We start from the raw sequence: 27613 nt of genomic DNA on the forward strand, positions 1-27613 counted from the left end.
CAAAGCTATTGTTTTAAACTAATTATATGTAGTTAATTAATGCAGTAATTTTCTGCTTTTAACACTTTTTTTTTCTTCTAAACCCATGAGTACCAAGAAGGAATAAACCCAGATACAACTCGCCTTCCTTGTGATTTTTTTCTTTTTGTCTTGGGACGAGATAATAGATACTAAATTACAATTATATATCATAATAGTGAATAAGATTATGCAACTTGACTGAATGACACAGGTGTAACTGACTATAACATCATAGATTTGATCAATAATGATGATTCATTTCAATCAGCACTTAATGATAGTTTTCAGTTTCTTGTTTACTTTGTCTAATGGATAGACAGACAGCAAAATCCAAACTTAACAAAATTTTGTGAAAAATATGTAGCTTGTTTTGTTCAGAAAACTAATTAGTTAATAAGTCTTGACACTATGGAAGTAAATGTGCAGTGACCTTCCAATCAATGAGTTTATTTTTATAGTCCACTGGAAAAGGGACAGCATATTGCTTAAGCAAGGTTAGTCATTTTTAGATGTGGTTTACTTTATATTTATGACAGTTTTGGAATTGAAAGATTGGGAGGCAGCTAGATTAGTCCCATAACCTTTAGCACCAGAGTGATGAGTAATAGATCCTACATACACAAACTAATGTACTTTCTGCTGAAATTTGATTTATCAGAGTTGCAGGGTTAGTTTGCTCATCTGAGTGTCAAGGCTGTTTTTTGTATACTATAGAGTCCAGAATTACTATTTCCAAATTACATTCATTCCAGCTTAAGCATTATACCACTTGCACTGTCACCATCATTCACTTTGCTATATTGATTTGATTTTTTCTTGGATTTAAATGTTTACAGCTGAGTGACTACCTGTTGCATAAGGGCTAGGTACTGGGAGGTAAGAAATAGCCCTAATATTAGCATAGGCTACCCTAATATTAGCTATGCTAATATTAGGGTAGCCTGGCTTTTCTGGGCTGCCCTAATATTAGCTATGCTAATATTAGGGCAGCCCAGAAAAGCCAGGGAGATAAAAATTACATCGCCCTGGGTTCTGGAGATGTGAATTTTTTTTTTTTTTTTTTTTCCTTCAAAATATGTTTTGTCCCCTTTTTCATCCCAAAAAACCTGGTCACTGTACTCTAATTATGCACTTCTGTCTGAAGTTAAGGTGCACATTTTTATTAAAAGTGTAATTGCATAAAGATTTAAATAAAATTTTTGGTATTTTATGCAATATAACATGATAAGTAAAATTAAGGTCTATAACAATGCAATTAGGCAGTTATAAAAGTGCTGACTACAATAGGACCACACATTTCTAATCAAATATGGTACAATCATCTGAATAGGTTTAACCTTTCTTAGTTTTCAATGTAGTTCTAAAATTTTAGAGCAATAGATTCTATTGAGCAGTAAAATAGGGCAATCATAAGCAGAGGCATGTGCTCTAGCCACAGAGCATTAAATATGATACAAATGGTAACTTGAAAGTTATGAAAATGCCAGGAAAAAGGCCCTCTGTGACTGTGAGACCATGCAGGTTTGGTATATATCAAAGAGGTCAAATGGTGTGTGAAAGAAAGAACTATAAGTCTGTGCAACCAGACTAGGCTGTGAACCTGGAGAAATATACACAGACAACTTTGCACTGAGAATGTGGAATGAACTATCATATACATTTTGTGGCCTGAGAGGTCAGGCCACAAAATGTATATGATAGCTTTTTTAAATGTGTGTGCTAGTGAATTGGCTGCAATAAAAGTTAGTGAAATTGTAAAATCGTCTGATCTCAACTGGCCAGAGTATAAAGGGAAATTTTTTAGTGCCCAAGTTCATCTGCAATAGGGTACAGACAGGATTTCAAAACTTCTAAAGAGGCACAATTTTCAGCACGCATTTAGGTGATGTAGCAGAGAAGATGGTTTCACTTGCTAAATGTTCAAAGTCTGGTGTTATTAGTCTGTAATGAATTGAAAAACACCTGGAAAACACTGAACAGATGTTTTCCAAGTGTTTGGCCAAAAATATAGGGCAGTGGAACAAGGCACATGACATCTGGAGTAATTATCAAGTGTAATCATCAGAAAATGACAAAAATTAACCTCTTTATTTAATGCAGGAGCATCTTGAGGTATAAGTATCCATACAATAAGAAGACCCCACTATGGAAGTAGGAGACTGTCACGGAAAGCTATATCTTCAAACATCAGAAAGTATGACTTTTAGTAGTAGAAATGCAAAGAATGGATGCAGAGGGACTGGAGCCAAGTCATGTGGCCTGAGTCCAAATTTACTTTTGAGCACTGATGGAAGGGTGCACATATGGAGAAAGCCACTAGAACTAGCCTGTTCTGTACCAATGGTACAAACTACCAGTAGTGGTGTGAATCATGTTTTTGTGGCATATCTTTTGACTTTGATCCCACTGGAGGGCACAGTAAATGCTAGAGCATATCTGAACATTTTTATGGATTAGATATACCAGCTAGCAATGTTGCATGTTTACCCCTACGAACATGGATACTTTGAAGATGCCTGTGCAACCACCTACTGTGGTAAGTGTTTGAAAGAGTTGTTTGAGGAAAATTACAAGCATTGCTGTAGCCAACTCAATCCCAAATCTTGATGCCATTAAGCATATGTGGAATGAACTGGAAATGTGGGTTTGTCAACAGTCTTCTGCCCATGCCACTCCAAGAACTGAGGGCAGTTTTGTTACATGAATGGTCCAATATCCTTAATTCTATGACAGAATATAAGGGCAGTGGTAGTGTAATAAATTTGCCAGGCAATGTATAATGCTAAACAGCAATTCATCTCTTTTGTCTTTTGTTGAAGCTGCTTTTGTGGTCAATTCACAGACAGAACAAAGTTGTTTTTTTTTTTTTTTTTTTTTTATTAACCATCTTAGAGTTCATTATAGATGGGGTTTCCACTAGATTTTCACAACTTCATAATTGAAATATGGTCATAGCATAAAATAGTCAGGTGGGCAGGAGCAGCAGTGCGTAGCACACAGTTCTTGATTAGACCGGGGTTTAGAGCCTGTGACCACCAAATACAGAGGATGCAGAAAGGTCAGGGAATGATCCCCGGAGCAATATGGCCTTAGTTGCTAATGCTCCTAAAAACCAAATAACAACATAGCATAAAAGTCATGATGATTACTTTTATGATGTAACCAAATAGCCAAAAATGAGTAACTTAATTTAAAATTTTCTCTAATTCAAGCAAATAATAAAATGAATACATTTTTATTTAACAACATATAATTTTCATGAGTAAACAAGAATGGTGTGTGTGAGAACAGTTGATTTGTGTGTATGCTAATATTACAGTCATGAAAAGATAATTTTTTATTTTTTTATTATTTAATACAGGTTTGATGTAGGAAGAGACAATTATATTGATTCAGAAGAATTAAAAAGAATGATGGAAATTTTAGGAGCTCCACAAACTCATCTGACTCTTAAAGAAATGATTAAAGAAGTGGATGAAGATGGTGACAGCAAAATCAGTTTTAGAGAGGTAGAAAATCTTTTTCATTTTTGTAATTATTAAAGTATATCATGATCAACCATTTTTAATCCACTGCAGGATGAAGGCCTCTCCTTCTGTTTTGTGCAATGGCTACCCATGAACTCGTGAATTTTGCCTGTCCGTTTTGTTTGTTGTGTTCCAGGTGTGTTTTTTTTTTTTTTAGCTCCTCTTGGTACAATTATGTAATTTTCTTATTCCATCTGTCATCATGTCTTCGAGCTGTGTGTCATGCCAAAGTCCATTTTCAATTCTTTAGTTTCGATAAGAATGTCCTTTATTTCTAACAGTAACTGATTCCTAATATAATTTGTTCCATTCTTCGCTCTGTAATTTTCAGCTTATCTTCCATTCTTTTGGTGAGTGCCCAAGTTTCACTTCCATAAGTCATGGTGGGAAGTATACATTGGTTCATTATTTTACATTTCAGACAAACTGGCATATTGCTCCTTGGTATGTGACTATATTTACTGAATGCTATCCATCTGAAATTTATTCTTCTCTTGACTTCCAGCCATTTATCATTATTACAGCTGATGACTTGTCCAAGGTAAGTATATGAATCCACCTGTTCAATTTCTGCTCCTTCAACGATTATATCCCTTTCCTGTGGCATACTTGTTCATCATTTAATTTGGTTTTTACCATATTCATCTTTAGTCCGAAATCATTACTAACTGCAAAGCTGATTAAAATTTTCATCCAATTCTGGAGGATTGTGACGTATGATCACAATATCATCTGCAAATCGTAAATGGTTCCGTACTCTCTATTCACATTGAATCCTTTCTGTGACCAGTCCAATCTTCTAAAAGCTTCCTCAAGGGCAGCAGTAAACAACTTAAAAGATAGTGTCTCCTTGTCGAACTCCCTTCTCAATTTTAAATTTGCTACTGTCTTTGTCTAGTCTAATAAAGGAAGTAGCAGTCTCATATTTTCTTCAAAATCTTAATGCATGGGATGTCTATGCCTTGTCTTTCCAGTGCCTTATGCTGTATGGAGTCAAATGCCTTTCATAATCCACAAATGCCAGGCATAATGGTGTTTTATATTCATTTTGCTTTCTAATTAGCTGTGATATTACGTGAAGGTGATCCATAGTTGAGAATCCTGTCCTAAAGCCAGCTTGCTCTTTCTGTTGATTCTCATCAAGTATTCTTTCTAATCTGTTAGTAATGACTCTTGTGAACAACTTGTAGATGTGGGACAAGCTAATTGGTCTATAATTTCCAATTTCTGATTTATCTCCTTTCTTATGCAGCAAAATTATGATTGCATTATTCCATTCCTTGGTGTCGTGCCTTTCCTAATGTATTTTGTGAAGAGTCTTGCCAGTTTCTGTGTCACTTCTCTTCCTCCCAATTTTAAACTCTCTACAGTAACTTCATCTTCACCCAGGACTTTCTGATTCTTCATTTCCTTCCTCATCAGGAAGGATATCGGGCATGTCGTATGTGCTGCGAATTTGTGATCTGTCTTCCCCATTGCTGGCATCATTCCCTTGCTCCTTATATAATTTTGTCTTCTGCTATTTGAATTATGCCTTTTCTGCTTTCTATAAGTACACCATCACTACTCTTCAGATTCAGTATCATTTGTCTTTCTGTATTATTGCTCATGATTGCTTTTAAGTCCTTTGTTTTCCCTTAATGCTTGTTCTACTTTCCTTGTGTTAAATCTTCTTATGTCCTCTGAGTCTCTTTCTAATGGTTTTGCATAACTTGGTATACTGAATTTTGACCTTGTCAGTGTTTATCTTGCTCTTCGTGTTCCGTCTTCGGTTTATCATGACAAGTGTTTCTTGACAAATTTTTTCTTATTTGGATTTGTTTTTATCTATAGGTTTCTTGGGCTCTATCACTTTCAGAAAGTTGTATTCCTTGTTGATATCTCGGTCCCGAAAGGTCTGCAGAAGCTCAAACTTGTTCTTAAGTTTTAGTTCATAGTTCTTTTTCTCCTCTTCTGTTATCTGAAAGACCTTTGTATTATTTACTTGAGTCAGTTTTTTCCTTTCCTTTCTTTTCTTACATCTATATCAAGTGTACATCTTACCATTCTGTGATCACTTCCAACATTTATCTTGTTCAGGACAGTAACATCATTCACAATATATCTTCTATTAGTGAGGATGAAGTCAATTTCATTAGTTGCTAATACATTTGGGCTTTTCCATGTCCACTTTCTGTTCATCCTTTTCTTGAAAAAAGTGTTCATTACTGACATTCCTCGATATTCTACAAATTCCACAAGTCTTTCGCCAATTCCAAAATTTCCTATAGTTTCCCTTTCTGTGCTGTTTTGTCTTGTCTCTTTCCAATCTCAGCATTGAAGTCCCCCATAATGATGGCGTAGTGAGTTTTCTGTTTTTCTAGAGGTCTCAATTTCAGTGTACATTTCTTCAACCTCTTAATCTTAATCATGACTATGTTGGTGTATATATCATAATCTTTAGTTTGTACCTCTTAGAAATCCTGAGTAGTAATCTTGACACCCTTGGTGATATACTTTTGAATTCCAAAATGTTGTTTTTATATTTTTATGGACCAGAAAGCCAACTCCACCTTCACTCTTTTCACTGTTTCCATTGGTGTACAACAGATTTCCACTTGATAAACTGATAAGTGATTCATTTCTTGTTCTTGTTTTAGCCAAGCCGATGATATTCCAATTCACATTTTATAATTCCTTTTCCAGCTCTAATATTCTATCATCACCAATGAGCCATCTTACATTGTAACAGGCCAAGTTCAGTTTCCATGCACGGCAGCCTGGTCATACCCAGGGATTCTTAGTACCCTCTGCTTCCACTATGATCCTCTCGCTGCTGTAAGAGGTGGAGGGAGTGAAAGCCAGGAGGGACAGAGCCATTTGTTTTGTCATGTGCTGGAAGGTTTGGTTTTTTTCTTCTTCACGCTAACCCAGGCATCTTGAAGAGAAGTACTCTGCATGTTCGATGCCACCAAAGTGATGTAACAGGGCTTACCATCAAGGTGTGTGTGCAAGTGGATTTTAGGGAGGAAGGCCAATCGAACTTCTAAATCTTCTTTGAGTGATATGGACCTTTCGTCCATATTGCTCAAATACTTTGCCGGTATTATTATTATTAGCCATATGGTGCAAGGAAGCCTGAGGCTTATGCTGCACCAGCCAAAAAAAAAAAAAAATTCCTGTGTTACACACACACACACACACACACACACAGAGGGAGAGAGGGAGAAGTAGAAGGGAATCGGCAAGAAAGAGAAGAATGATGATAACCAGCTCAGAACCCTGGGTTTTTCAAGCCCACACTCACCAGATGTGAGCCCCTGGAGGCTCACATCTGGTGAGTGTAACAAAACACAGCCTTTATTTGAACAAATCATGGTTTTCTTTTGAAATAATTTTCAATGATATTCATTATAATGAAATGATTTGTGTGTACCCCCATGAAGTTAATTGTAATGATATTTTACTATATATATATATATATATATACACACACACACACAAAAATAGACTGTTGAAATAGCAGCACCCCAAATAATGGAACATTCAAGCTAATGGCATATTGAGATCAGATGTTTACCTACGGCGCAAATGTCTTGCAGCGCTGAAAAGACAAAGCAGCAAGCCATGTGATTACCGAATTTATTTACATTCCCCATTTTTAAAATGAATTTTGTACTGATATCACGGATTATACTGCTGTTTTATATTTATTTTAAATTAAAAACCTCTCACCATGGCTCCTAAAATGAATCTCTCTATTTCTTACATATATAGCCTCATTATTTCTGCATTAAATATATTAAAAATAAAACTTTCTAGAAAATCGAAATAACAGCAACTTGAATCCCTGAAGGTGCTGTTATTCTGAAAGTCTATTGTACGTACAAAAATAAAATTCATATTTTATTTCTCTTCAATTATCAATGTGCAATCAGATAAAAACAACAAAGGTAGGTATATCAATTTGCTTTTACAAAATTTCTTTAATGTTATAATCAATCCCAGGGGATCCCATCTGGTGAGTATGGGCTTGGCACACCCATGGTCCTCAGCTGTATATCAGTCTTCTCTTTCTTGGTGATTCCTTTCTACTTCTTTCTCTCTCTCTCTCTCAGGGTAACTCGGAAATTTTTTTTTTTTTTGGTCGGTGCAGCATAAGCCTCAGGCTTCCTTGCACCATATTGCTAATAATAATAATATCACACCGATTATTATGGTTATCATGCATACAGTAATCACATTAAATGCATAAAAAATTTATGCTATGTATTCAAATCAAACAACTCTGTAAACACAAGGAATCAACTGCTTTACCAGAGACAGTACCATTTGTCCATATCAGACTGTATAAAGCAAGTAATTAGAGAGATTGTATTTGTTCACATGCAAGTCAATGAAACATGGACTAACAGCACTATCTAAGTGACTTTGATTACACTATGATAACACTTGACTTCCATTGCAGGTATCCTCGATAGTGCACCTTGCTAGTATCGTCTTTCACAATGATATCTAGAATATATTGAAAATGGTCTGACTATGTGAGAACATCCTGCTAGTCTACATCTGTCAGCTTCTCACACTAACAGGTCACCTCTGGACATAGGGTGGCTTGTCCAGAGGTGACAGTGTGATACAATTGTGGTATGCAGATTGATATATTGGAACGCAAGGTGCTTTGGACCCTGCTATGGATGGCCCAACATAACAACAGATGACCTTACTGTGTTTTGCTCCTGTTGGCTAAAAACAAGCATCCAAGGGTATAATGGGCATAGGAACATGAACTGGCTATCTGAGGGGTGGAAAAAAGTTGCTTGGCATGGCAGACTCCAGTTGTCCCTATGCTGATAGTAGCACCAGGGTATGACAATAACAGCAAGAATTGTTGTGGTCATTGTTAATACTGTTGGTCGGTGGTGGGGGTATTTTTGTGGCATACATTAGCTTCTCTGCTGCCAGTCAAGCAATGTCAGAAAGCCATAACCTACTTGCATTTTAATTGCAGTGACAGTGGTCTCAGCCTTTTTGGTTCAGTAGGCCTTGAGACCTATATACTTGTTACATTTGTTTGAGTCCTGTGAGAGGCTTGTGGTTTGCAATGTACATTGAATCATACAGCCATTTTAAGTTAAAAATCTGAGGAATCTAAATAAGATTTTACCCTACAGTTATGTGAAAATATCTAACAGATAATTAGGCTGCTTTATTGAACACACTTTGTTTACTTTATTGTATTGTAGAGGGAGAACCACATGATAGGTTAGAAAAATAGACTGGTATAATAAATTGATATTTAAAATTCATAAGAAGCTATTTTTTGGTTTGGTTTTTTTTTTTTTTTTTTTGGGAGCATTAGCAACTAAGGCCATATTGCTCCAGAGATATGCGGTGGTCATTCCCTGACCTTTCCGCATCCTCCGTATTTGGTGGTCACGGGCTCGAACCCCGGTCTGATCAAGAAGCGTGTGCTACGCACTGCTGCTCCTCCCCACCTGGCTACAGAGGTGCCTTTCATAAGAAGCACTTGTGTAACAAAAATTTAAAACTTTAAGTGCAGGAGTGCACTGATACATATGTTTGAGTTGACTATGGTTCAAGCCTGCATGATCACTAAATACAATTAAATTAATGATAATGTTCTTGTCAAATTCTTGTTTACTAGTTGTAAACTTTAATGTTGGGTGGGTGTGGCAAAGCATAAACAGAAAATTTTATTATGGTTGTATTTATATAAAATTTTACATTAAAAATTTTTAAATTAGAATGTGTTATTTCAGTCAAAGTTCTTGTAAAAACCTTTGTTCATGTATGTTTCTACTGTTTTTTTTGTTTTTTTTAATTATGCTTCTAACAGAAACTTGTCAAACAAAACATTTCACTTGCTGTTTATTGGTGTGTACTCTGAGACCCTATTTATGGCTCTTGCTGGCCATAGATGCTTCAAGTAGGTGGCCTTAAAATATTATCTCATAATGTAATTCCTCTTTATATTATATCAAGAAACTTTACAAACTCATCAACTGAAGAAATAAATAGTATTAGTGTAAACAAGTGGTATGAGACATGATATGCATCTAATATCCAGACCTGACATTTTTTGTAGTCATGCCTTGTGATACACAAAGTACATCTTACAAAAAAAAAAAAAAAAATGTTAGGCTGAAAAACCAAGTTGGTAGACCTCACATTAATTTTTAGGTGTGCTTGTGTGTGTGTATATACATATATGCACACATGCCTATTGTCTTTGCCATGCCCATCTTTATCAATATCACTCCCAATGGATGGATTTTCATGAAATTTTATATTTGGGCTTTTTAAAAATATTTGTCAAGCCATACCAAATATCATTGAAATCAGAAAGATAGAAATCTGGAAATTATTTTTTCTATACAAATTGTATGGAAAAAAAATAAACTAGTAGATTAAATATAGTCTTCAGAGAGAAAAGAGACTTAAATGTATATGAGATAAGATTAATCAATTTTGTACAGTTGTAATTAAATTTAACAGCTAAGTTTAGAGAATGTAAAACTAAAGAACTTTATTAAATTTTTAGAGAAGTTATCTTCCTAATGCATTAGTAGGGCATAATGATGCATCAGCCAAAAAAAAAAAAAAAAAAAAAAAACCTTTCCATTTCGCCCATCCATTCACTCCAAATGTTTGTCTAGTTCTGCCTTGAACTTAATTAAGTTGCCGACCTCCACTACAACAGATTGAAGTTTGTTCCAACTATCAACCACCTGCTGGCTAATGGCAAATTTCCTCAAACACATCTAAATTGTCTTCTCAATTTGAATTTATGCCCCCTCAGGTGAGTAATCTGAGCAAGAGGAAGAATCCCATTAGCGTCGGAGCTTGCTCAATCTATTCAAGGCTTTATACACCTCAATTAGATCACCCCGCAAGCGCCTAGTCTCCAGAAACTGCAATTTGCAGAACTTAAGCCTTTCTTGGTAACACCAACCCTTTGTTCCCCTCACCAATCTCGTTGCCCTTCTCTGTACTTGCTCCAGCAGCTCTACATCATTTTCTAAAATGAGGCCTCCAGACCTGTGCACAGTACTCAAGGTGTGGCCTGACCATTGCCTTATACAAGGAGACAATCACCAATACAAGGGGAACAGTCACTATTTTTAAGGAGATAACTATATTTACTTTTCCCTTCTGTTAAAGAAAAAGAACAAAAATTCAATATAAGAAAAAGTGAATACAACTGAAATGGAGTACATTGCAGTGATTAACCTGTTAATTGTTGACCAGGTCCATTCCATCATGCTCACAGTTCATCTGTCTGGTTGTCACTAGACAGATGAATGGCTAGGTTGCATCTTTACTCCCGCATACAGGTCTGGAAACTACATTTTAGTAATGACGTGGATCTTTTTGGAACAGATTCAGAGAAGAACAGCAAGATCAGTTGGTAGAAAAGGTACTGTTACTATAGTTTAGTCCTGCAAATTGCAAAATTTTTGAAAACTAGGCACCGTTAGGAGACCTGATTGAAGTGTTTAAGGCCTTAAATGAATTGAGTAAATTAAATGAAGATGGAATCCTAACTCTTGCTTGGACAACACACATATAGGGGATGTCACTTTAAATCGAAAAAAGGATGGTTGTAGGCCAAATGTGTGAAAATTGCCAGAGTGATTGTCAGAACAAATTATTAGAGAGGACGCATAGCATAAGAAACAACTGTAAAAAAGCTAATACCATAAGAAACAACCGTAAACTATTAACGTCCAAGCCTGGGATGTTTCTTGTGCTGTAGACTGTCTGATGTCTGCACACCTTTTCTTAGTTTCACAGCTGGGGACAACACACTTAGGTAGCAAGCATCCCCCATCACGGAAGGAAGTTATTCATTGCTCCCCAGGACTAAGTTCTATTGATTTACAGTCTGGGTTATGCATGTCTTGTACCCTGCCTATCAGTGGTATACACTTGTTTTTGTTATCAAAGACTTGTGGGCTGCATCTCTTCAATGAATTTTCATGGTATGTAGCTCTGTCATAGAAACACTTGTAGGTTTGCCTCTGGTTGCTTACAGCTCCAAATGCAGATTTGCTAGGTACCTGATAGTGAGATGTGGTAACCAGCTGTCTCAAGGCATAGCTGACCCTCTCAGTCAATCTTTTATGCCTGTGGTCATTTCTTGGGCTGTGTCACCCCTGCACTTCCATTTTTAGCACAATTGTTTAACTTCAGATTAATTCTTGAGCAATAGCATGCACATTATTTTCCCACGGATGAGGTTCACTTGTTCCCCCCTCCCCCAATTAGCTCTGTGTTCATTGTTCAGTATGTGTGTTTGAAATGAATTCCTTCCAGTTTAATCACTGGTCACTTTTATAATGAAAATATTTGGATACACACAATTACCTGTAATCAGAGGTGTCATAATTTTCAGGATAATGTATATAGCTATTAGTTTCTCTGGATTTTTAGCTGTGATAGTTCAGTTCTTGTATGACTTGCTGTTAAATAACATATTTCTTTTTAGTTTCTACTTATATTTCGAAAGGCACAAGCAGGAGAACTGGAAGCAAACAGTGGTTTGCAACAGCTGGCATCACTGACAGAAATAGATGTTGATAAGACTGGAGTTGGAGGAGCAAAAGATTTCTTTGAAGCAAAGGTTTCTATTCTTCCTTGTTTCATAGTGATTTTTTTTTAAAGCATAAATTCCTTATTTTAAGAGGTGCAAAAGAAAAATTTGTAATATAAGCTTTAATACCAATGCATGTAATTTTAAGCACTGATAACTCTGCTTACATCAGAACACTTTATACTCTTTACACATGGATGGCTTTCACTTTTTGTCTGAAAATTTTATAAACCAATTAATGAAAACAGTGATTAGCTGTGAAGTATTAGCCACAATCTTACTATATAAAGTTATGGCTAATACTTCAAATTCAGTGCTCAAAGCCATTATTTTTACATAAGTGCTAACTGTCATAATTTATGATAGAAAATATCTTTTTTGATTCAATTTTGACCCTTTCTTCAGCGCATTGAAAGTTTTTATATTTTTTATTTTCATAGAAAAATAGTAAAGCTAAGTTAAACTGAATTTACTCTTATTTTTATTAGCAAATAAGACTGTAATAAACATCTGCTGAGAATAATTCATAATTTTTCAGTTACCTATTAAAAAAAAATTCTGCAGGTTTTTCCAATACAATGCATATGATGCGGCTCAGGGATTAATACTCTCTCACTTTAGAAAGCAATCAAGATTAAATTTTATAAAACCTAATATCATTAAAGATATATTTTCAAGGAAATAAATATATGGATGAAAACTCCTTATAACTCATGTTGTCAGTAGATAGAAAGAGTGAGCAAAACCACTACCCCCTTCCCTGTCAATATATTAGTAAAGGCCAACTTCTTGTCACTTACAATTATAAAAGACCAATGAGTGTTGGGCATAGCCAGTAATTAAGTATAACATCAAAATAAGTTTATGGATGAATTGATCAGTAGTACACCACATGTGTGTTTTTTTTTTTTTTTTTTTTTTTTTAATACATACATAAAAAAAAAAAAACAACAGTCTACCAATGCTGTGCAGTCAAGGTGAGTTGTGTGCTAATACAATCCAGTGAAGCGAACTGAGTTTTCAGAAGTGTTAATTATTATTTAACTTTAACTTAAATATGATTGTATTTGGAGACCTAATCATCCTCATCCAGTAGTGCTATTTGGTGAGCAAGTTTTTAGAAGCAAGCTGAAAAAAATTAATTTTGAAAAAAAAAAAAAAAAAATCCAGTATTTCTAAGTATCATTGAAGATAAAGCAACATTTTGTAGTATCCAGTCTGTTTTAGTGTGAGAACCTACCTTTCAGTCTGAGACACTATTATGAAAGGAGAAAGAATTAATTTACAGGTACACAATGAAGCTAAAGGTCATGTTTTCATTTTAACAATTCTTCGTAGTGGCATTCAGTGTGAGGATATTCACAGAAAAACTGATAAGATCATCTCTTTCTGGCAAAGCTCTGGAAATGTTCTTAACAGTAGTGTGATTTGTTGTAAATCAAACTTTGACTCAACATTTCTGAAGAGGACAAAGACTGCAAAACATTCTCTTTTTTTGAAGCAGTGATAAGTTGATGTCTAACAAGAAATCCAGATAGAAATTCTAGGTACGCTAATATCTGAAATTATCATATTGGATTGTTTACTAATACATACTGGCCAATGTGACTTTATATATTAATTTTATATTATCAGTGAAATTTAATTTCTAGTGCGGTGTGAATTTTAAAAACCTAATTTTCCCAAAAAAAAAAAAATTTCATTTTTTTTTGTGAAGAAATTCTGCTTTTTTTTCTTTTTTTTTTAATGAAAAAGCACTTACTATTTTTCCTGTTTTAGCCAAAAAATTTTCTTCCTGCTTAGTTACTGACCTCCAGATTTAAGTCAAGTTTCCAGCCGTGTTTTTGTTTGATAATGATAACTGAGTTTCCCAAACCTGTTCTTAGTATGGTACTATGTAATTCACTGTTGTTTTTCCTTAACTTAATTAAAATAGAAAGTTTTTTCTAATGTATAGAAAAATCGCTGCACTCTTTGATTACACTGAAAGTAAAAGACCCATCTGTAAAGGGATATTTATCCCTTTACAGATGGTAGGAGGGAAATCTAACTGATTCACTACCAAATCTGCATAATTTAACTCTACTTAAATTGTATGCATTTTCCTAGCGTTTCACTATTAATCTGATCTCATCTGATAGATTAGATTGGGGATTGGAGGCCCCAGTCTAATTTTCAGCCCCCAATCTAATCTGATAGATTAGATTGGGGACTGAAATTGTTTACATCTTGCAAACAACATCGAAAAGACCTGATTACTCTTGTAAAAGGTGCCATTGCTGTTGTGCAAACATAAAGCTACCAGTTCTGTGGATTAATGACATAAGCAAGGTTTTTTTTTTTTTTTTTTTTTTGCTCTATTTTACCCCTTCTCTGGCTCAGTTATAAGATAGTTTGTCATTTTGCAAAAAAATATAATTTCTCTTTCTTCTCAAAAAATAAATAAATAAAAATAGCAAAACTAAAATAGAATTCTTACTTATTAATGAATTAGCCAAGTGTGCTAGTTTATAACACAAAATAGAAACATAGGATATTAGCCTTTTTCTGTAAAGTGTGACTATTTCAGCATGTGGAGAAGCTAATTAATCTTTTAGTAAGATGCTACAGAAATAAGATGTAACGACTTCAGAAGACATGTGTGCATGCAATATTTTCCATATATTGTAAAATCTAAAAAAGGAAAAATGTTTGCCTCATGTACTATGTGACTTTAATTTCGTGCAGTGGGAAACGTGCTGTAGTCAGGCATTTTCAAACAAATAAGCATAAGGACATCATTCAGTGCATGGAAGGAAATCCAAAAATCAATGGATTTAGCATTTCAAAATAATATGATGCTCTATGTGCAACATGTTTATTTGAATCTTTTATCAAATAATCAATCTTATAGCATATAATCTTCCTCTGGATTGTTGCTGATTATGCAGGTGCATTGTTCCAAATGTTTCCCAATAGCAAAATAAGAGAAAAAAAAAAAAAAAATTGTGGAAGAACAATAACAGGCATTAGAAAGCGAGGGCTGTGAAAAATGGATAATTTTTGATTTTTATAGATGGTGGTGATCAAAGAGGTTCTAAGCTATATCCTAGTGTGGTGAACTTTTGCAATAATAATGATAATAAAAAAATCATTAAATTGGTAGCAGCTTGCTGACATTTTAAGGTTACAACATTGGGTATCTTAACAACCCAAAAGCAAAACATGCAGGCTTCCTTAAAAAAAGAAGTCTGGCATGTAGTAGTGTTGATATGCTCTTGTTTTAATAGGCCTAAAAATCTGAGCAGTGAGGTTTTTAAAAGAGGAGACAGTGTGTGGTGGTAATACAATCTTTGCCATCTTATTAATTTGTGTGTTGAAGAGGGACTACATGCCTTCCTGTGGAAGTGGATGAATATTTGGTGGTTATTTACTACTATCTAGAGAGAGAGAAGTACTAAAAGGAAAGGTTGATTTAGATTTAAATAGTTTCTACTGATTCATATCACTGAAGTAAAAAAGATTTTGAAGCATGTATGTACACAGTGGCTGTGTTTGGTTAAATGCATAACTAGACTTGTAAAATAGTGGTTAAGAAGTGGTGAGAAAAGCTATATGAGCACTTTCCAGAGTTACTAAATTGAAGAGTACAAGGGGATCACTAATGAGTGGCACTGACTCTTGTTCAAACCCAGTTCACAATCCAAAATTTCTGAAAGACAAATTAAACTCCTCAAGAAAAAGAACTGAATTGCAAACTTTTAGTGAAAATAATCCCAAACAAACCAGCCACATTGATAATTCTAAAGCTGTCATTCTTATTCTTGTAGAATGTCTGTTCATGCTCCTTTCTTCTGGAAGACTTTTTTTTTCCCTCTTAAATGTTATATCAATGTTTGAAAATTCAAACATGGCTCTTCCATACAATGTACCTCACATCTGTATACTGGGTTCATTACTCCTAGATATGTTGAAGATTGTTATGTACAAATTTATAATAACAACAGTTTTATAACTTCCACTTTCATTTTGTAAGAAGATTACCAAACTAGACAATCCAAAGGATAATTCTGACTTAGTCATGGGCACTACTTCTATTACCATCAGAATCTTGTTTTAGACTTTTAGCAAGTCTAAAACAAGATTCTGTTCTTTTTGTTCAGTGAAGAAGTGCTTTATTGCTGCATGGGATTACATAGTGCACAAGTTCCTACTGAAAGATGTTCTTATAAATGCTGAGCTACTATAAACTTCATCAGTTGGCAGTGCATCATTTAAAATTTTTTGTGAACAAGTTTTCAGCACGTCTTGGTGTCATTAAAGAAACAAATGAAGCAATAGATGCTTTTCAGCATCAGTTATCGTAAAATATCAGTCATGGTTCAGTTTTTGTTTAACTGGCAGATGTGTTAATGAAGTACAATATGGATATAATAATGATGCTAGCTAAAGTTTCTATTTCTAAATATACTTCATATAAATTTCAGATAGAAGAACAGAGAAGAGGAATAAAATTTGAAGAAGAGATAAGAGCAGAACAGGAAGAGAAAAAAAGGCTAGAAGAAGAAAGAAAGCAACGTCGAAGTGCTTTCCAAGAGAAAGCAAGGTTCTTTGAGCAAACTGCTGCATCATGAACAACTCTATGCATGTACAGTTTTTAAACTTGTTCCATCTACTTTGCCTTGTGATACTAGCCAAAATGTCAGTGGAGATGAAAATGTTAATGTATACAAAAGAAGTATATACTTTAGATGTTGGACCTGTTTAAATGTTTGAACTTTTCTAATTGCTTTTAGGTACAGAGTTGATTAGATTAGTCTTTTAATGCAATGTTATATATGCATCCTAGTCTCTTAAATGATGAGATGCATGTGATGTTCTGAATTTTAAACTCTCTCCTCCTCTCAATTTGATACTTTGATATTATGCTTACTGAAAGTTTAGCAGCAAAGCTGATTCAAAAGTCCTCTTATTCACAACTGCGGCAGAATTTTACAATTTCTTAAATTTTTATATTTATATGAATGTCAACAAATTTTTAATCAAATGTATGTTTTTTCAAGGTACCTTAGAATAGGAAATTAAACTGTAATTAAAATAATAAAAGGAAATTGTGCAAGATTTGTTCTGAACTGTATATTTTTTTTTTTCCAGAAATTCAGATATTTAGTCATAGTTGAATAAAATAAAAAATGAACTTCTATAAACATAAGCTATATTAAATTTAAATTGATAATTTATTCATTGATTAAACAATGGATTACACAGTGGTCTGTATTACCAAGTATAAGTGATTGGTGTAATAATGTAATTGGGTGGTAGCATTTTGAGTAAGGTTAAGTTTCAAAAAAGTGATGTAATGCATGGTAAAGACAAGTTTGAAGTTAATGGAGAGGAAGGTAAAACAAATAAGGAGAATCAACCTGTTTTGGTATAATATGCATATAACTATCTAATATCAGTGTAAATACACCATAGTTTAACTACATACATAGCGTAACGGCATCGTTTAGATTTTATCTTATTGCGGCTACCTTCACAATGAGATACCAGGTATTGCACTACTCCAAACAAATAACACTTCTCTAGTAGAGGAGACTACTGTTATTTATTCTCAATGGGCACCACCACCCAGACATGTTTCAGAGCTTGTTGGCTCACGTGTCAGTGGGTGGGCAGGCAGGTACCCCTGGTAATGCAGACATGCCATCATATATCACGGTTGCAAAGTTAATTCCACGATATGAGAGATGCCAAATAGTGAAGATTATGATAATATTTTGAAGACTAAGTGCTCAAGGCATAATACATTATGGGTTTAGATTAGTTATGGGTTCTTCACCTTTTGGTATCTCTCATATTGTGGCAGAGGAACCAGATCAGATCTTAAGTCTATGACTGATCATTGAAAAATGCAAAGAATTCAATGTTCCACTCGTTTTGTGTTTCATAGATTATACAAAAGCATTTGGTTGTGTTCAACATGAGAAACTGACTAATATAGGTTTCCTAATTCAGCTACTGTACCAGGAAGGAGCTGTGAGAACCAACATAGGAAAACACTGACTTTTTCACAATAGGTAACAGTGTAAGGTAGGGCTGTATTTTGTCACCTCACCTTTTTAATCTTTATGCGAAGATATCATGTGTGAAGCTTTGGAAGATTTAGAGACTGGCATCAAAATTGGACTGAAGATAAACAACCTGTGTTATTCAGATGATACTGTGTTAATTTGCAATTCTATGGATCATTTTAAAGAAATTCTGAGGAGAGTATATGAAGCAAGTAAGAAAAAAGGATTGTTTCTGAAATGTGTAAAACTAAAATTATGGTGATTGGGGTAATTGAAGAAGTTGGTGAATTTGATTACTTAGGGTCAAGAATAAATAAAAATATTGACTACTTAAACAATGTAAAGAGACAACAGAAAATTGCTAAAATGTTGGTCACTGATCTGACAAAATTATGGAGAGATCAAGGTCTGCCCCTAAAGACGAAACTGAGAATCACTGATTCATTAATTTCTCCAGTTGCCACTTATGGATGTGAAGGATGGAATCTGAAAAGAGTTGACAGGAAGAAAATTGAGGCATTTGAAATGTGTTACAGGAGAATACTGCATATTTCTTACTTGGATCGAAGAACAAATGAGTGGGTATTAAATAAGATCGCCAAGCCTGAAATTCTTCTTTATAGCGTCAACAAAAGAAAAGTTTTTTGGTCATATAGTAAGAAGAGAAGTTTCTGTTGAAGAATATAATGGTTGTTGTTGTTATTTTAGTTTTTAGGAGCATTAGCAACTAAGGCCATATTGCTCCGGGATATGAGGTGGTCATTCCTTGACCTTTCCGCATCCTCCGTATTTGGTGATGACGGGCTCGAACCCCGGTCTAATCAAGAAGCGTGTGCTATGGACTGCTGCTCCTTCCCACCTGGCTACAGAGGTGCCAGAATATAATGGAAGAAAAAATCAAGGGGAAGAGGAAGACCAGTAACTTGGTGGAATCACAGAATCAGTGAACTTCTGGGCATGACAATTTGCAATCTCGCTCAGAGCACATGATTGATGCAGTTGGAGGAATTTCTTGGTGGCCACAACAGCTCCTCAGGGAGCTGTGTGACTGGAAGAAGACAACCAGAAGCAGAGATTCTTGGGGAAAAAGAAATATGCACATCACTTCTGCAAATGCTGAAAGCCTTGCAAATTTTACCAATGGTAAGGATCAGAGAATTTTCAAACTTTTAAGTGCCAAAATTTTGGTCATTTGTAAAATTCCTCCCAAATTATCCATGGTATGTATAAAAAAAAAAGGGGGGGGCAAATTTGGGCAGATGGCAGTACTACCCAAATCACAGATGAAATCTGCTTCTTGGAAGCAGTTAGTATCACCCCCCCCTAAGACTACTGTTAACGGGAACAGGCAGCTTTCCTCTCCACCTTACCCATAGGAAAGATGAGAATGTTTTTTTTAAGAGATGAGCATTTCTGTACATGTGTTATTAAGTGAGGAAGAGTTGTCTCAGTATGGGACTTGAAGGTTCTGAGTACTGAAGGCTGACAGCTGAGTGGTCAATACAAGTGACACAAATGAGTGTGCAGCAGCACATTCATTTGAGTGGATCATGGTTTAAAACCAGCATAACTGCTAAATATGGTCCACTATATTCACTGTCAAAAATTAACTTGAACTCCTCTGACATCTGGTTGTGCTGGAGTACAAACAAAACATTTATCACGGAACTTCACAAACAGGTTTAGTAATAGGTTACTGAAATCTAAGGGTTCCCTTCAAAATCAATCTTGTCTTTCAGGCCTGACAAAGCAGTGGGAGAGTGCAACAGCACACTTTTGAGCAGACAATGCTGCAAGCCTGTGTGACCAATAAATACAGTTGACTATCAAGTATTTACTATCAAAATGATTAATTGCAAACTTCTCTGGCCTAATGGTCATGCCAGAGTATAAACAGAACTTTCTTCCCCCCCCCACCATACTGTTATAATGAAAACTATGAAGGATCATGTTTCAGCAAACAGTGTCTTTGTGTGATTAAGCATAGAAAAATGAGGCCTTCAGTTGGTTATAATAATAAAAAGTAATACACAAGATCTTGGTGAGCCATGAGATAGCAAGGAGTTAAGTTACTACAAGAATGACTAGGCAGAACCACTATCAAGACTCTTTTTCCAACTACTCAAGGTCAGCTTGTAGCAGTTTCATTCAAATGATATATATATATATATATTGGAATTATGTCTAATGACAATTATATTTAAATATTAAATAGTGTAAATGAGGGTATTAGCTCCTACATTAATGTACAGTGACAATTAGACATACTTGCATGGGTTATATGTATTTAGCTTATTTATACATTATTATTTTTTAAATTATGGTGCTACTTGGGAACATCAGGTTTGTATTGACCCCAACCAACCTGCTAGTTATATATAAACCTAGCCCTGGTATGGATAGTCTTATATATAAATATAAAACATAACAAAATTAATGTAAATTTAAAGATTAGAGAAAGTTGGAGAACTAGAGGATATTGGAGAAAATTAGTGAAAATTAACATTTTCCCTCATAGCCATTTCTGTAATCTCTATACCAGTTTTGCTAGGTTAACTTAATTACTTGGTGAATAATTTGGAATAATGAGTAATTTTTTTTTAATATATGTACTTAATTTTAAATAAACAGGATGATTTACGTATATGACAGCAAACTGATAGGAGATTCAAAAACATACAGGTATGCATCAGATTAAAATATTGTACCTCACCTCCATATCCTGTGGTGGTCAGTCTGAAAATTGAATGGGAAATTGAACATTTTCAGACTGACTGCCAATACAAATTAATCACGATTTCTTAATCACACATAGGCTGTTCATGTACCATAGCTGATGCACTGGATATTGTTTGTTTCCATGTGCTGATTGGAGGAATGAATGGGTAATAATTAAACAAAATGCTCTTGCTTTTTTTTAATTAAATAAACCATGAATAGAGTTAGGGAAGGATGCTACTACACAGTTGTTTTCCATTAAGGCTATTATTATATTAAAACCACTGCTACTATAGTTTATTAGGCTGTTTGCCTACATTACTATGTTTTGGGTATCTTACTGATACCCATCATCAAACAAAGCCACTGGGGGAACAGAAAAATATAAAGAGTTACAAATTTGAATATTTTAGAATATTACAATTACCAATAACAGTTAGTTACCAATTTGCAATTACAATATTGCTATCACCAGTATTACAGTTTTAAAGTATTAAATGTTAGGTTACTGTTACAATAGAAAACAGGGAATCTAAGATTTACAAAGATTACCTGCTGAGATTCCTCTTGCCGATGCTCCCAGAAACCGGATGTGCATGTAGGCAAGCGGCCTGCCAGCAGTTAATTTATAGGAGAGGGATTAACTCCATTAGCCAATAAAACTTGTAACCAGCAGTATGGTCTGATGATAAGTATCAGTAAGATTCTGACCTAGCCTGCACACAAACCCCAATGTCAATGATATGGGAGCAAAGGTCACCTCAGGCTTCTAAGAAGCCCAGATCCAGGAAACTTGGCACTATCCTATTGGCTAATGTAATTGGTAATTGTAATATTCAAATTTGTATCTATTTTTCTGTTCCCCCAACAGCTTTGATGATGGGTATCAATAAGATACCTGACACTTCATATTAATGTATAGCACTGTAGGCAAACACCCTAATAAACTATAGTATTCATTTTCAATGGTATAAGAGTGATTTTAATATAATAATAGCCTTAAACCATGAATAATTACTGTTTGCTAATGCACCTGCACTGCATCCATTACATGTTTTTTTAAAAGGTTAGTTGATTCTGTACTTCTAAAGTTTTCAAAGCATCTGATCAATCAACAATTAATTGCTTAAAAAATTTAAAGTGATCCATTAAATTTTTACTGAAATTTCAAACTAATCCTGCTAGCAATGCTGTTAGTTGTTTTCATTTCCATCTTCCTCCAATTAATTTAAAAATCTGAAAAAGAAAGTGATAGAAGTAAAGTTCCAGTGAAATAAAACAAAAAGACTCATTGTAAAAGGCTTAATTTTAATCTAATATCTAAATATCTTTAGTATTTTGCTGTACATATAACTGGATCAACCAGTGTTGTTTATAACCTGTATGTACTGTTTACTATATTCTACAATTAAAGAATTTAGTACTTTATATCAACAACATTTATACATAAAACAGCTTTACATTACTGTACAGTTCATATTTTAAACAACTTTAACAATACTCAATTTTCTACCTCACTTAGATCAACTAAAATTTTAAAACCTTAACATAGTTACAGCTTAAAGAAGAAACACTAGGGTTTTTTTTTTTTGTCTTAATGTAACTTAAGTACACAAACTACAACCATCTTTTGTTTACATTATTTTTACAGAAAGTCTGTAGCAAAAACCAACTACGAAAAAATACAAAACTAATGTAATAATTAAATATAGGTCTGTAAACTTAATCTTTACCTAATATATTTTAACCATAATGTAGTGAAGCAACTACAAGGTGTTTTTTTTTTTTAATCAGGAAATTCAAAAAAAGAAGTCAATATATTAACCTAGAAAAACTATATTTGTAATAAGACAGTTACACTACATTGCAAAGTCAATAGAAAATGCCCACACAATGCACACACAATTTGTAAAATTATTTAAGAACAGAGGCTAGCTAAAGTTTTAATAATTACGTAATTCCAATACAAATGCATAGATATAACTATTTACATGGGACACTCCTAACTTTTCAAGCAGTTTAATTCAGAAATACTTCTTCCCAATACTATAGTCTAAATCTTTTGAAAAATTGTTTTAACTGGCATTTAGCACTGCTCCTCCTCATCCTCACAAATCTGAATGGCAGGCACAGTATAGGCACAGTTAGTAAAAAGATATACTACAGCTTCATACGTTGCCATCATAATGGCTGTATTTGGAATTTGCCTCACTAGCTGAGTACCAAGGCCACGGTATAGTCCTGTGTAACTTTCCTCTTTGAAAACAAGGAACAGAGTTTGGAAAAAGGATTTATATTTGTCTCCTTCCTGTCGCAGACGAGTCCTGACTACTTCTGCAAAAAAAAAAAAAAAAATTTCACAACAAATATTCAAATATATAAAATAATAAAGTTAATTCAGAAATTTAAGGCACCAATAATGCAGTAATTTACTATCAATTTCACTTTACTTATTAAAACTTCTTAAATTTTAGAAAGATTTTGCAGACCAAATGCAAGTCTAACATTGACTTAACATTTAATGATAAATATATGCTGATATCTAAATAAATAGGTTGACTTTCTCTACTGAAACTAAATACTAATGTTTTTTTTCAATCAATTCCAGTCTTGAACCTAGAAATGATAAAAAAAAAAATTCATGTGGTGATAAAAATAACTACGTGAGTAGTAAGAGAATGATCTTGAAAAGAAGTAATAAAGGATATCCTGATGCCATCATTAATCCAGTGGTGAGTGAGTCAGGGAAACCACTTGCCTGATAGGATATAAGCCAATAAATTTAATTCTGATTGAAGATTCATTCAATTCTTCCACACTTAGAATAAATTATACTGTAACATGGTAATTTTCAGAGTAGTAGGAGTACAGGGCCTGGTGGAGTTCTTATAACAAAATTAAATAAGTGCTAGAACTCACTGAAAGAGGAGAGCAGTGGTTTCCAGGAGTGCCACGTAATTTGGGTTTAAGTTACTTAAACTAATTGTTTTAAAATACAGTGGATTCCGGTTATTTGGACCACCGGTTAATCGGGGCAGCCGTTTATTTGGGGCAAATCTTAAAAAAAAGCCAGGGTTTACTTTGCTTAATTGGGACAGCATGCTGTTTAATCAGGGCAGGAGACCACAGCACTGGAGATTACCCTACGATTGTCTCAGATGGTACCACGTGGTTCGGTCGAAATTCTGGAGGTCACAACAGTAAATCAATAAAAGCAATTAGTAGTCACCTGTTTATTGGGCTTTTCTGTTAGTGAAATCTATCATAAACAGATAGTAAACTCAATCTTATTGAATTTTCAATAATACCGACAGCTGGAATGCTGTGGGTTATTATGGTGAAATGTGTTTACACTTCCATGAAATCTTCAGTTATATAAAAAAATTAATTTTCAGAATCTTCTCTTCACTCCTATTTTTAAAGCTTCGTTACTCCGTTCTCACTTGTGCGTATCGCGTTATTTGCAATTTGTGCGTGCCATGTTCTTTGTTATTGATTGCTCATCTTTTTACTGTTTTAAATTTTAACCCCCCACCAACAAATGTCAACTAGTTCATATGTACATATTACAGTACGTATTATTATTCCGATTATCATGTATATTCTTCCGATTTTTACGTATCATTTAATTTTTTTAATTGGTAAGGTAATAAAGGATAAATTTGTGCTTAATATATCTTTGCTTTTATAGCTTGTGGATAATATTCTTCCTATTTTTGCTAATTAGAATTGCTGTTTAATAGAATTAAAATTCAATTCACAAACGTGATCACAATGACCTTCGCTTACTGCACATAGCATAGTGAATGGTACTTTACTATGGTGAGTTCGTCATAACATGATTTGATTGTACAGTGAACTAATTGTAAAGGGGGTACACTATTTTTTTAACTATTTACATGAAACTTCGGATAATTGGGGTAGCTGCTTAATCGGGCCAAAATGCACTAGTCCCAATGTGTCCCAAATAACCGGAATGGACTGTGTATATATATAATTTTTTTCGTTATAAAAAAGGTATACAGTATCTTTTTTAATTTTGTGGTGATCTATAATTGATGTTTATTTAGTACCTCTATATAATAAAATTATATAAGTATATATAATTTGTATTATGAATTGTAATTTTGTTTAATTATATTATTATAATAACTATCATATAACATTTTTTTAATATTAGATACTCTCAATTTACCAGGAAATTAACTAGGACACTTCAAGACTCCAAATTAAAAAAAAAAAAAAAAACAACCAGAAATCATAAAATTCAAGTAATAAATAAAGGTATAAACAGATATTTTGCAAGTCATAAATAAGTGATAAGAAGGGGCATTATAAGTTTTCATTGGGAGATTATTGTACCAATTATCTTGCAACCCCCACTGTCTTCACACCTGCTGCTCAAAAAAAAACCCAAATGTTTAGCTTGTTTTAGTGTGGCATTGATTGTTATGTTCCATCACACTGCAAAAGGGCAAATTTAATTTTGTTATTTATGTCAGAATTTTTTTTTATTTAGAAATCATAAAAATGATGGGCAAACAAGAGTTATGCTTTCAGTTGAACAAAAACTTGAAATTATTCAAAATTTTGAAAACCGCACATCCGTTAAATCTAAAGAACCATACTAATGTTGGTGACCAGACCAAACCATACACAACATTGTAAAAAATAAAGGGAAGCATCATATTGAACACGCAAGTAGTGAGTGGCAAGTTTTTTTTATTTATTGCCATACTTTTACGTAGGTTGCTGAACATTTTTCAATACAGTAAGTCACTGACTTACGTTATTTATATATATATATTTTTATGACTGAAGATTTCAGTGAAGGAGACACATTTTACCATAATAATGTAAAAACCCACAGAATTCCAGCTATCAGTATTGCAAATGCAATAAGATAGAGTTTACTACCAATTTATAACGAATTGCTATCAGAAAAGCCCAATAACCCAGAAAGTGCAAATTGTTTTTGTTTTATGGCAGTGACCTCCAGAAATGTACTTTAGTAAAATGAGAGCTCGGGTCGAGTGATAATAATGAGTTTTCGCCTTAACCCTGCGAAGTTCTTTCCATAAAATTTAATTTTGACTGTTATCATGGTGCCGACTAAGAGAATAAGTGACAACAGTACTTAGCAAATCTATGAAGAAAAGGAAAGCGATAGAGTTGGATCAGAAAATTAAAATAATAAGGATGTATGAAAATGGTCAAACATTAACAAGTATCGTGCGGAATTCAGATTTGTCAGTGGCAACAGTGAACACAATACAGGAGAAAGACAGAAGTGGTGAAACGATTGGCACCAATGAAGTCAACTATAATAAAAAAAAAAAAAAAAAAAGGCTACAAAATATGTATGTTTTCATAGTACAATAACATGCATTTTTTCTTCCTTTTATGTTTTCTTTTCTTATGTGCCACTCTGGCTACCTCACCGTTGTCTCCAGATAAAGTTTTTAATTGAACTAATTAAAAATATATAACTATTTTTCTTCAGTTTTATAGTAGTACGGTTTAACGATTTTAATCTATACTTTACAGTCGATTTTAATTTATTTATTTTATTTGTAATTTTATTCAGTTTTATAGTAGTAAGAGTATAACAATTTTAATCTATACTTTACAGTCAATTTTACTTATGTTTATAAAGTTATAGTTGGTGGCATCACTTATGGATAGATTTCCTGACCACAGAGGCCTTTTTAGTTAACTATTTTTCTTCATTCTTCTGAGGATATTGTGGTTTTTGTAATTTTGGTATATCAGGGATATAGTAGCAATATTTTATTAGTCACTCCCGAGTTAAAACTTGACTTACGTAATAAGTCCTGGAACTTATCTCTTGCATATAGTTATCAGTTATAGCTCGAACACAGCATGGTTTTGTTAAGGGAAAGTCTTGCCTACCAATTTGATTGGATACTATGATGCAGTCAAAAGAACTGGATGCAGGGAATAACTTTGATATTATATATTTGGATCTTAGAAAGGCTTTTGATACTGTTGCACATGGAAGACTGCTGCACAAATTGGAGCAGGGTAGCATTGGAGGCAAATTGCTGCTATGGATAAGGGATGATTGAGGGGGGAGAAGACAGAGTGGTAATCAATGGACACTGCTCATCGTGGACTAATGTTATTAGTGGAGTCCCTTAGGGTTCAGTGTTGGGTCCATTATTGTTTTCTGTATTTATAAATGATACTGATGATGGTATATCAAGCTTAATGTCCAAGTTTGCAGACGAGGTTGTTAGGGACACTACTGATGCTGTGCTGCTGCAAGAGAATAGGATCTGGAAAGGTTGAGCAGATGGGCTGAGAGGTGGCAAATGAAGTTTAACATTGACAAATGTAAAGTACTACATATGGGGAAACAGCAACCCCAGAGCAATATATCAACTCAGTACTGTGGTACTACACTGACAGTGGTAGAGAATGAAAAGGACCTGGAGATAATTGTGCAGGCAGATATGAAGTTCTCTGAGCAGTGCAGATAGGCTGTAAGAGTAGCTCATGGTGTCTTGTCAATGATATACAGGAATTTTTCTAGCAGGATTAAGGAAGTGATTATTCCCTTGTATAAGGCAATGGTCACCTTGAGTACTGTATACAGGTCTGGAGGCCTCATTTCAAGAAGGATGTAGAGCTTCTGGAAAGAGTACAGAGAAGGGCAACAAAATTAGTGAATGGAA

The 27613-nt window shown here is 34.2% G+C and overlaps 2 protein-coding genes across 3 annotated transcripts in view; one reads left to right on the top strand and one right to left on the bottom strand.

Moving 5' to 3' along the window:
- The window catches only part of Swip-1 (EF-hand domain-containing protein D2 homolog Swip-1), a 144904-nt gene extending 127660 nt beyond the window's left edge, over nt 1–17244 (top strand). For both annotated transcript variants that reach the window (XM_090383934.1, XM_090383935.1), the window contains exons 2-4: nt 3383–3530; nt 12040–12174; nt 16611–17244. In XM_090383934.1, coding sequence (XP_090240060.1) covers nt 3383–3530; nt 12040–12174; nt 16611–16757 — 430 coding nt within the window. In that variant the 3' untranslated portion in view covers nt 16758–17244. The remainder of the gene's footprint in view (nt 1–3382; nt 3531–12039; nt 12175–16610) is intronic.
- A 5521-nt stretch (nt 17245–22765) lies between these two features.
- LOC150079216 (solute carrier family 25 member 36-like) overlaps nt 22766–27613 on the bottom strand; it is a 98562-nt gene continuing 93714 nt past the window's right edge. The window contains exon 7 of the mRNA XM_090384123.1: nt 22766–23249. Within this exon, the coding sequence (XP_090240249.1) occupies nt 23002–23249 (248 nt within the window). The 3' untranslated portion in view covers nt 22766–23001. The remainder of the gene's footprint in view (nt 23250–27613) is intronic.

This window comes from Mastigoproctus giganteus, chromosome 10 (genome assembly GCF_048544385.1).
Source record: "Mastigoproctus giganteus isolate SK-2022 chromosome 10, ASM4854438v1, whole genome shotgun sequence".
NCBI lineage: Eukaryota > Metazoa > Arthropoda > Arachnida > Uropygi > Thelyphonidae > Mastigoproctus > Mastigoproctus giganteus.